We start from the raw sequence: 10,498 nt of genomic DNA on the forward strand, positions 1-10,498 counted from the left end.
TTCTTGTACCTGTCTATCTTTTATGTTGTTATTGTTTTGGGGCCACACCTAGTAGTGCTCAGGGGTTACTCCTGGCTCTGCACTCAGGAATTGCATGGCAGTGCACGGGGGACCATATGGGTTGCCAGGAAGTGAACCCAAGTCAGCTTCATGCAAGAAAAGTGCCCTACTTATTGTACATCTCACCAGCCCCCTGTCCATCCATTTATTAACTGCTGGGGATATGGACTTCATCCTTGCTTTAGTGTGCAGACATCAAAGGAATTATAGCACACATAGGTTGAGTGTTTGGGAATAGTATGTTACATGATGCCAAGGAAGGGTGCCTTAGTATAACTGGGTAATTGGTGACACTTCCCAAAATATCTCATCTTCCAGAAGGAGTAAGATTTCCTTGAACTGATTGGCAAAGTTTATTGGGTGGCTTTTATTACTGGGGAGCACCATGCCCAGAGGCAAATGGATGTGGTAGAGAACAGAGTATGTCTGAGTACCTCAAGTCTTTGTACTTCTCCCCATTTCCTTTCCCTTTGTTGTCACTGCAGTGTCCTGGCATCCCACAGTTGGCTGTGTTGCTCACTGGAGTGCACATAGTTATTTGTGGTACTCACACACTTTGCTGAAATGCTAATGGGCCACACAGTTGGCTATGGTGCTTGCACATTCTTGCTTTTCAGTGCGCCAGAGGTCAACTTTTCTTGATTCTGGGGATCAGTGTCACCGAGATCACACCCAGCAATGTGGGGTAGTACCGGATATTGAACTTGCAGACTCAGATATGCAAGACAAATGTGCTACCACTGAGCCACATCCCCTGGCTTTTTACTTTCTGAGGCACAAATTGAAATAGGGGAGAGTGCCAGTGGGGTAGAAAAAGCACATGGAGGAACTTCTACAAGTCCTAGTGTCTCCTTTTAAGGAATTGAGATTTGACCCCTTTGTATTAGTTTCCTCTTGCTACTGTAACAAATTACTGTAACTTGAAGGATTTAAATAGATATTTTATACGTTTAGAGGCCAAACATCTGAAATGGGCCATATTTGGCTAAACTCAAGGTGATAGGAGTCCTGCAATTCCTTCTCTGCTGGGGCTGGAGCAACACTCTTCCCCGGCGTCCCAGCTTCTGAGGCCACCATCGTTCTTTGACTCAGCTCCTTCCTCATCTTCAGAACCAAGAGTGTGACCTTTTCAAATTGTTCTCTTTCTGACCTCTTCTCTGACCTGTTCTCTTTCTATTCTCTTTCCATTATCATATATCTTTTCCTGACCCAGACCTTTTACCTCTCTTCTATAAGCACTGCTGCATTCACACTATGCTTTACCTGGATAATCAAGAATATTGTCCCCATCTCAAAATTCTTAATCATATTTAAAATTTCCTTAATCATATTTAAGATTACCTCATGTGAGGTAATATGCAAGTTCTGGGGATTAGGAGGGAAATATCATTCAGGAAGAGGCAGGAGTTTAAGGGACATTTGTCACCCATAGCCTATGGGCTCTAAAGATGCTTTCCTGGGGGCTGGAGTTATAGTTAGTGGTAGAGCACTTGTTTTGCAGAAATATCTTGAAAGTCCCTCAGTTTAATTCTCATCCTGGAAGGGAGGGAGGGAGAGAGGGAACAAGGTAGGAAGGAAGAAAGGAGGAAGGAAAGAAGGAAGGAAGGAAGGAAGGAAGGAAGGAAGGAAGGAAGGAAGGAAGGAAGGAAGGAAGGAAGGAAGGAAGGAAGGAAGGAAGGAAGGAAGGAAGAAGGAAGGAAGGAGAATGATCTATCATTTCTTTTGGCTTGTATTGACATTTGTGACTTTCCAGCTATCTGAACCTTAACTTGGATTAGAAATCCTCCAACAAGGAACTGGCTTTCCAAGAGCAGTCAACACATCATTACTCAACAAATGAGAATAATTAAAACTGATATGGCAAGAAAGAGTTTCACTTGAATTATCCAGTGTCTTGGTTATTTAACCCTGTTACAACTCCTCAGTTCTTTGTAATATAATCCACAATGTACACTTTAGTTTTGCTGTCTTTTTTCTTTCTTTCTTTCTTTCTTTCTTTCTTTCTTTCTTTCTTTCTTTCTTTCTTTCTTTCTTTCTTTCTTTCTTTCTTCCTTTCTTTCTTTCTTTCTTTCTTTCTTTCTTTCTTTCTTCCTTCCTTCCTTCCTTTCCTCCTTTCCTTTCTTTCTTTCCTTCTCTCTATCTTTTCTTACTTTCAGCTCTGGTTTCCTTGACTAATGTATCAATAGGCAGGTCAAGCCTGTATTGCTCTATTTACCAATTATCTTTCTTCAGTTCTTTGATTTGTTTTGTTTTCATAAGGGCTACTCCTGTCAGCACTCAGGGGTCCTGCAGTGCTGGGGATCAAACTCAAGGCCATGCACATGCATGTGCTCTATTACTTGAGCCATGTCCCTGGCTCCTTACCTCCAGCATTGAAAAATCTATATAACTTTAACATGCTCTTCTCTCACAACTATCTAGGAACTGTCCAGAGTAAATCACATTGTGAAGAGAGAATATTCTGTGCATCCCTGTATTCTGTAGCATTGTCATTCCTTGGTGCTTTTTGAGAAGTAGTGAGAGAATGCATTTCTGGGCATGTAGCTGAATAAATAACATGTGTTCTTTTATCTAATAGTTGAAACAGTGGAAGGCATTCAAAGAGGAAAATCAAACAGTCAGATGTATGGCCAAATATTTCAGCACTCCCAGCAAAATCTTCCAGACCCAGTTTGGAGAGGACCAGAACTGCCATGGCAGAGGAGAGAGAAACTCCATGGAGAGACTCCTCTCAGAAGTAAGCTGCACAGCCCAGCCGAGTGCGCACATTAGAACCCCAGTCATGCCTCTGGGGACTCCAGATTCTCTCGTTCCCAGAAGCCCTTCCCCTCCTCCCAGATCCCATCCTCCCCGCCCCCCCCATCCGAGAGAGAGAGAGAGAGAGAGAGAGAGAGAGAGAGAGAGAGAGAGAGAGAGCGCTTCCTTCCTGGTCACTCCACTTCCTTAGCAGCAAGTATAGCTATGCTATTTCCCCCTTGGTCCTCCGTCCCATTGCTGAGCCTCACCTACCTGATTTATTCATCGAATTGATGTTTGCCAGTCAGTGTGCTAAATGCTGATAACAACAAGGACAATTTTATATACTGATAAAGTAAACATTCTAATAGAAATTATGAAGGAAAACTTCGAAGTGACAAGACAACGGAGAATGAGGGCAATGGAACTAGTCTCAAGCAGTCAGAAAAAGTTCTGTAAGCTGAGAGCTGCAACCAACTACAAATCGCCAAGTAGAGACAAGGAAAAGTTGAAGGAAATAAAAAGTGAATGTGCATTTCAAGCAGGGGGAGAGCATTGCACAGGCCCCAAGTCTAAGAGGCGCTGGTTCCTTCTGGGTGATGCATTTTGCATGAACTTTGCACAAGGTTGTGCCCTCATTTTCAGTTGCTCCTGTGACCCTTACTGTCTTATCTAACTAGAGCTCTCCTACTAATCCCCGCCCCACCCTCCCCCCCCCCCCCCCGTCCATCCAGAAGTCCAGAAGTCCAAGAAATGCCTCGCTACGCGGAAGGGGCTGAATAGGACCTTTGGAAATCATAGTCGCACCAGGGGATATCCAGACAACCCCTCCCCCCCAGTTCTCATTCCTTCTGTACTTGAGCCAGAGTTGGCACCTCTCCCAGAAGCGGGCAGTGTGATGTGGGCTTGACAGAGGCACATGGAGGAGCATGTGGCTGCATTGCTTCAGAAAGGAGGCACAGGGCCCAAAGGAATTGGTCAGTATTTTCTCTCTGCATTGGAGTTCACATCATTTTTCAGTGCAGAACATACTAAGTAGGTGTTATTTGGGACACTGCTTATTTTGTAATGGGACTGACACCTGGAGGTCAGGTATAAGAGAATGGGATGATGGGATCCAAGAATACTATCCCCTAGCACATGGTCTCTTGAATCCTCCATGCCATTCCCCTGGTTGTGGGTCTTTTTATCAGAGCAGTACATCGCTGTGTCTTTACTATGTATGAAGCATTCAGAATCTTGTTTCAAAGCCAGGCTTCTTCCCACCTGGCAAGGAGCAGCACTGCCTCTGATTCTCTGAAGCCCTCAAAGACACATTTTTTTTTCCAACTAAAGAAAAGGCAGAAACTTGGCGAGAGCCGCCAGGGTGGTTTTCATTCACAATCAACTAATGTTGGAACAGCCAAGTGGACTGACTCTTTAGCCGTATGGTAATTTGTGATGTGCTTTTTGTACTTCTGCTGCACAGCTACCCACTTTCCCACGCGGTGACTGAATCTGCCTTTTCCCAAAGAATGCCTTGAGTCTAGGAAGGAGCCTAATAGGGTACAGATGCAAAGACGGCAGAAAGCTGGCATCCCCCCAGCACCCAACACCTGGAACATCTTTCCCAGAACAGAACTGAGACTCTGCACCCTATGACAGGCCAATAGAGGCTCAGGATCTGCCTCCCCAGTGCTGCATTGCCCGGCAGAGGAACAGCGCATCTCTCCTGCTTCCACAGGGCATCGCCTTGCTTGAGCTTTTGCAGAGGTCCCCTCCAATCAATCCCTTTGCTTCCCCCTGTCCACCTTACTCACCGTGGGCAGCCCACTTTCTAGTTTTGCCTCTACTGTCCTTATGGCTGGGGACCCCTCAGGGACTGTGCAGGGCAGCATCCCCTACAGGCCTCTGAAGCTGGGTGAAGGCCAACAGTCAGCACCTTTCAGGGCTGAGGATCCTCCATTCTCTACTGCAGCAGACAAAACTCACCTGGTAACCTGTCTTCCTTGATCCAGAGAAACAAGAGAGTAATTTTATTTCTCCCAGTCACCTGCCACCTTATAAAACATACCTGTGGGCATTTGCTTCCCCCACATGTGTCTAAAGTCCCAGTTAATAAACTCATTTAAGTGCCAGGCCAGACTGGCATTTAAATGGAGGAGTACATTTACATAGGAGGTCAGCCTGCGGGCTGCAGCACACCTTTCATTAGGATGCAGCCTCGATGGAAACCGGGTCCTACTTCCCTTCCCGAAGAATGGGAAATTGACTATTGAGGCTGCCATTTCTATTTTTTTTTTCTTTTTGGGTCACACCCGGCAACGCACAGGAGTCTCTCCTGGCTCTGCACTCAGGAATTATCCCTGGCGGTACACAGGGGACCATATGGGATGCTGGGAATCGAACCCACATGCAAGGCAAGCACCCTACCCACTGTGCTATCACTCCAGCCCCAAGGCTGCCATTTCTAAACCTGTCACCTGCCAGCTTCGCATGTTTGGTTTGCCAGAAGAAGAGTCTTCTTCATTCCGTGTTTATCTGATTTTCCAACACTCCAGACAATCTGTAGCCAAAGCACCAAGACGCAGCTCTGAGTTGGCTTGTGGAGGAGCCATGGGCAGCAGAGTGCTCCTTGCCGTTTGCACAGCCAGCAGAAGGAATGTGAAGCTTGGGCTGAGCAGTACTAGAGCTAGGGTTCCTCCGTGCAACCACAGTCACACCTAAAAAGTGCCTCTGAGAGAGCTGTACCACATGGTCACCAAAAATACCCTGAATGCATATCTCCCTGTCACTCAGCCATTCTGTCCTGGTGAGGACTGAGGCATGTCCCCTGCCCTGGCCACATTCAGACATTATCCTCCTTGGGTGAGGAAAAGGGAGAGCGCACGCTGACAGGCAGACAGGTATTTGGCCACAGAATCCTTTCACTTACTTAACCGTGACTCACAGGCCAAGGCTGTCTTGATGCTGAAAGAAGTGGACTCAAAGCCAGCACAACTGAAAAGACCCTAATGCCCTAATACAAGAACTCGCCTTCCTGCTCATGCATCAGGACAGCAGCCAGACCCATGGAGTGGTTACCTCAAGGGTGTACCTGTTGATCCCCAGAAGTATCACCTCTTGGAAATTCTCCATCTCAGGCTCGGGCCATAGACGACTTGTACCTGGTGTCCTAAAAAGGGAATCTTGATGATTTAATTCTTGGGCATATCCTTACAAGTCCAAATACTCAGTCTTATACTTCTAAAGAGGGGCGCAAGAAAGAAGCTGCCTTTGGGTGTTGGAATAAGCAGTCATCTGCTCCTGACCAGCAACTCTCCATGATGGGCTCATCCCTATTCCACTGCCTTCAAGTCTGACAAATTTCAAAGGTGGACATGAGGTAGGAGTGAGAGTATCATCTGCCATCACACCAGAGGATATTCAGGGCTCACCCAGCATGGCTGATCTGGTCAGCTCCATCCCCGGGTGGCAGTGAACAGCAGGAAGGCAGCTTAGTGGCAGAACTGCCTTAGTTCACCATGTAGGCTCCATTCTAGATCAACTGAGTCAAGCTACCTAAGCCCAGCAATACTTCTCCAGTACTTCTGCTGCCTGTTCTTCTTTAGAGATATCAACAGCTGATAGCACCTCCTGGTCGCTTTGGCCACCCACCTAGAATGTCAGCCAGGGGAGTGGGTGCATGCACTAATCTGACATTCTCCTTGGCTCCAGTCTTGCTGGCTTTAGTCCAGGAATCTCCATCTTTATGCATGACCTTCCCATTTAGACTATTTAGCAAGAGGCAAAATACATGTTTTCCCATTCATCCATGCCTTAAGATGTGTCTCCGTTTTATGTGTATTCTACAAAAAACTACAGTTGGACCAATCTTTGTATATATTTGAAATGTTGCATTACTCTGCAAGATACCATGTAGATCCGCATTGATCTGATCTCTCATTTTAAGAATGAGTGATGCTAGACTGAGCCACCTCCACTCCCTGGGGGAATTAAGGTCAGACACCAGTCCCACATGACCCACAGGGAGCACTGTATGCCAGTTCTTGAACTCAGCACTTCATGTGAATCATTGCAGGTAGGAGAGACTTCATCTTCTCAGAGCCTGAGATCACTAATGTACAGGAGAGCTGAGGTTGAAGCCAGGGTCTTCTGATACCACACTTTCCACCAGGTGAGAGTGTAAAAACCCTGGGAGCAGCTTTTGCTGATGGGCTATGCTTTTACTTACAGAAAAATGCTGTGATTGAAAGCCTGCAGGAACAAGTCAACAATGCCAAAGAGAAGCTGGTGAAGCTGATGGCAGCGGAGCAGACCCACGACTCCTCTGAGTGCGCGATGGCCCCAACCTCTTTCCATAGCCCACACGTAAGGGTCTCAACTCAAGGTATGGAGGTAACTCAAGAACCTTTGGAAAGTCTCTCTGACTCTCAGAATGATACCAGCATCACTGCTCAGGGCTCCCAAAGTACCTCAGTGCCTTCCTTAAGTGCACCTAGCCTGGAGGGGCAAGGGCAGAAGGAGACCATGTTTGATTTGAAAGACCTTTCTAGTCATGTAAATTTGGACTGCAGTCAGAAGTCAGGAGCTGAGCAAAACCAGAGTACAGAAAGAAGACACGAGATGCCCAAGGCCCTCCAGCAGAGTCTCAGGCCCACTGGAGAAGGCTCTGCTCCCCAGAGACAGGGGAAGCCAGAGAATTCAGAGAAGCCCCAAGAACGGCTGACAAGGGTTGATTCAGTGATAAGAGAGAAGCTTCAGGAAGTCCTACAAGATCTGGGCCTGGGCTCTGAGGCTCCATATCCCTCCTTCCAATCTCGTCCCCAGCAGCCCTGGAAGAATAGAATTGACCTCAAACCCCAGAAGGTTCCTCTCTCCAAGGAACTGGGCTTCAGCCCATACATGGTGAGGAGAAGGCGGCCAACAACACGGGTTCGCTCACACTTTCCTGGCTCGAGACCCTCCAATGGGGGGTGTCAGGCAAACAGGACTGTTTCTGGGGCACCAAGGGGACTGACTGTGCAGAGCAGGGAGGGACCCAGCCTGGACGCCCAAACTGCTGCTTCCAGGACACCAAGACAGTCTGCTAGGAAGTCTGTGCTCCGTTCAGGCCATCAGGGAAAGCGGGTCACCCTGGACAGCAGCAAACCAGGCCAGGTGCGGCTCCAGAAGGCCAGAGGGAGAGCAACAGCCTTTCTTCTCAAGCCCTCTGGGGCTGCCGAGGCACAGAGTCTCACTGCCTCAGGCCCATCCAGGGCCTCCCTAGATCTGCAGCTGCAGCCCCTAGGATCCCCAGGATGCCCCCAACTTACTGTTCCAGGCACCTACTTTGATACTGAGTCCAGCAGCTCAGATGAGTTCTTCTGCCATTGTCACCGGCCATACTGTGAAATCTGCTTCCAGAGCTCGTCAGATTCCAGCGACAGCAGCTCATCAGAGACTGACCCTGAGCAGGCTGCGGGACTGGCTTCCTGGGAAAAACTGTGGGCACACTCAAAGCCCATTGTGAACTTCAAAGACGATTTGAAACCCACACTGGTGTGAGCAGCAGCAGAGCAGATTCAGGTCCAGAGGACCAGCTGATCCCAGCAGTGTTGAGGCCCAAAGGGGCCGAAGAGACCAGTGCCTCTGTGTGAGCCCACCATCATCTTGACAGGCACCATCATCAGTTCTATTCTTCCAGGGCTGCTGGGACAAGATGGGGTATAACACATTTCTACCTCGTGGCATTCCTTCAAACAATGAAGTTGAGTGACCATGAATGATACTCTTTGGATGGAAGGTGCTAAGTGAGCTTGCTGTTTGGTCAGCCTGTAGTCTACAGAACACTTGCTATATCTCTGATGGACAGTTAGGTGGACAGGAAGATGGAGAAATGGATGAAAATGCTCTCCTAAACCTGAGTTGTTGACAGATTCATCAAATTAGCCATTGAGTGGACAGACCTGTGAAGTAGATAAATCTTCCATTTTCTTGAGTGACCTGCTCTTTGTGGGGGGATGGTTGTGTTTTTCCTGTATGAATAGCAGTGCCCCTAAGTTCCAGCTTTTGTCCAGGCTCAGCTCAGAACCACATCAACCCACTTCCTGGAACTCAGGGCCTTCTACCATTATGGAAGCTCACCATCACCCAGCAATAGTCAAGTCTCTGTTTGCTCATAGGCACCTCAATCTCACCTCTGGACTTGGGTGGCACCTGGTTCTCAGCCTGTCCCAGCACTGTGGGCCATCTCCCTGACTGTCTGTATTAGAACAAAGACGATGGCAATCTCTGTTGGGGTAAGGGACGTTCCCATAGGTCCAGATGTGCTATTGGTGCTAGTATAAATCTGGGCATAGAAATGGGGAAATGGAATAGAAGAAATGGCATCGGGAAGGCAGGAAAGAAAACAAGTTTTGAACCTTGACCTGAGTTAGACACAGTCCTTGACATAGCAAATATTAAGAATTCCTTAAGGTAAGTCTGGGAAGTAGACACTCATCCTAACTTTTACATATAAGAAACATGAAATTTAGAGAACTGACGTGCCTTCCCCAGCATTGTGGTCCTGGAGATGGCCCTCTTAAGACTGACCCAAAGCTCATGGGACTCCAAGTGAGTGGATTTATCTGGGCCCCATCTTTATTCATTCTGGGAGCAGCCAACCCAGCTCAGAAGGTCAACCACAGAGCCTGGGTAGTTGAGAGAAGCTGAGGTGGGCTCATCTTGGGATGCAGTGAGATAAAATTGGGATTTTCTCCTTGGGAAGCAACCCTCCCCTACTTTCTGGCACAGAGCTTAACCTCACCTCTCAAAGAAGCCTGGGAATAGAGGCAGGATGAGCATAACCAGGCCCACTCCCCCTGCTGTAGTTCTGTAGTCTACAGAACACTTGCTATATCTCAATTGCTATAAATACTTGCTATAAACAATTGGCTGAGCCAATTGTTTCCAGGCTTCCCCTACCCCTCTCCTGGCTGAGTGCCTGTGTACACATGTTTGTGGAGGGAGGTTGGACCTCATGTAGGATTCTGGGCAGGGGAGCACTTGGTTCCAAATGTTTCCCAGGAGATTCCTCACAGACCATTGGAGCTGCCATTACTGAATCACCACAGGAGCTTGGAGCCATCCTGGTCACACCACTCTCCCATCATCTCATTGGAAATATGTGTCATAACTACTGTGTGTAGATATTTTTAGGGTCTGCTAGCACTGTCAGTATGTTGTCCAAATAACTAATACCCTAATAAAAGAGAAATGACTCCCCAGACAAGTTTTCAGAAATTGTGGTGGGGTTCTAGAGAGAGTGTGCAGGAGAAGACAGGAAGAGTGCAGCTGAGGGAGTGGAGACTGTGACCATCGGGGCTGGTGTGTCCTGGCTTCTGAGTCGATCTCCAACCAAGCTTCCAGTTCGAGCAGATGCTTCTGGTACCTCCCTGTGCAGGATCCTATCCCAGAAACCAGAAACACTTGCTCCCAGGCACAGAAGATTCACTAGAGACACTGGATCTTCCTACCCCCCTGGGATCTGGTGGTTGGGTTTCACTGCTGTCTTTCTGGCCCATATTCACCACTCGTGAACTCCTGTTTGCTTAGTATGCATTATGCAGATGCTCAGTCCGGTCATCCTTCCCACCCTCTCTCCTGCTCTTATATCCTCAGTTCCCACTCACAGCCCTTCCACATGTCCCTCCTCTTCTGTCTAGAATTTCTCCCTGTTCCCATTTGGTGCACCCTGAGA

At 47.8% G+C, this 10,498-nt stretch overlaps 1 protein-coding gene across 1 annotated transcript in view; it reads left to right on the forward strand.

Moving 5' to 3' along the window:
• Positions 1–8,470, forward strand: part of GPR156 (G protein-coupled receptor 156) — a 122,822-nt gene extending 114,352 nt beyond the window's left edge. Inside the window, exons 9-10 of the mRNA XM_004606695.2 lie at positions 2,639–2,797; positions 7,012–8,470. Of these exons, the coding sequence (XP_004606752.2) occupies positions 2,639–2,797; positions 7,012–8,322 (1,470 nt within the window). The 3' untranslated portion in view covers positions 8,323–8,470. The remainder of the gene's footprint in view (positions 1–2,638; positions 2,798–7,011) is intronic.
• The last annotated feature ends 2,028 nt before the right edge of the window (positions 8,471–10,498 follow it).

Source organism: Sorex araneus, chromosome 2, assembly GCF_027595985.1.
Source record: "Sorex araneus isolate mSorAra2 chromosome 2, mSorAra2.pri, whole genome shotgun sequence".
Classification (NCBI taxonomy): Eukaryota; Metazoa; Chordata; class Mammalia; order Eulipotyphla; family Soricidae; genus Sorex; species Sorex araneus.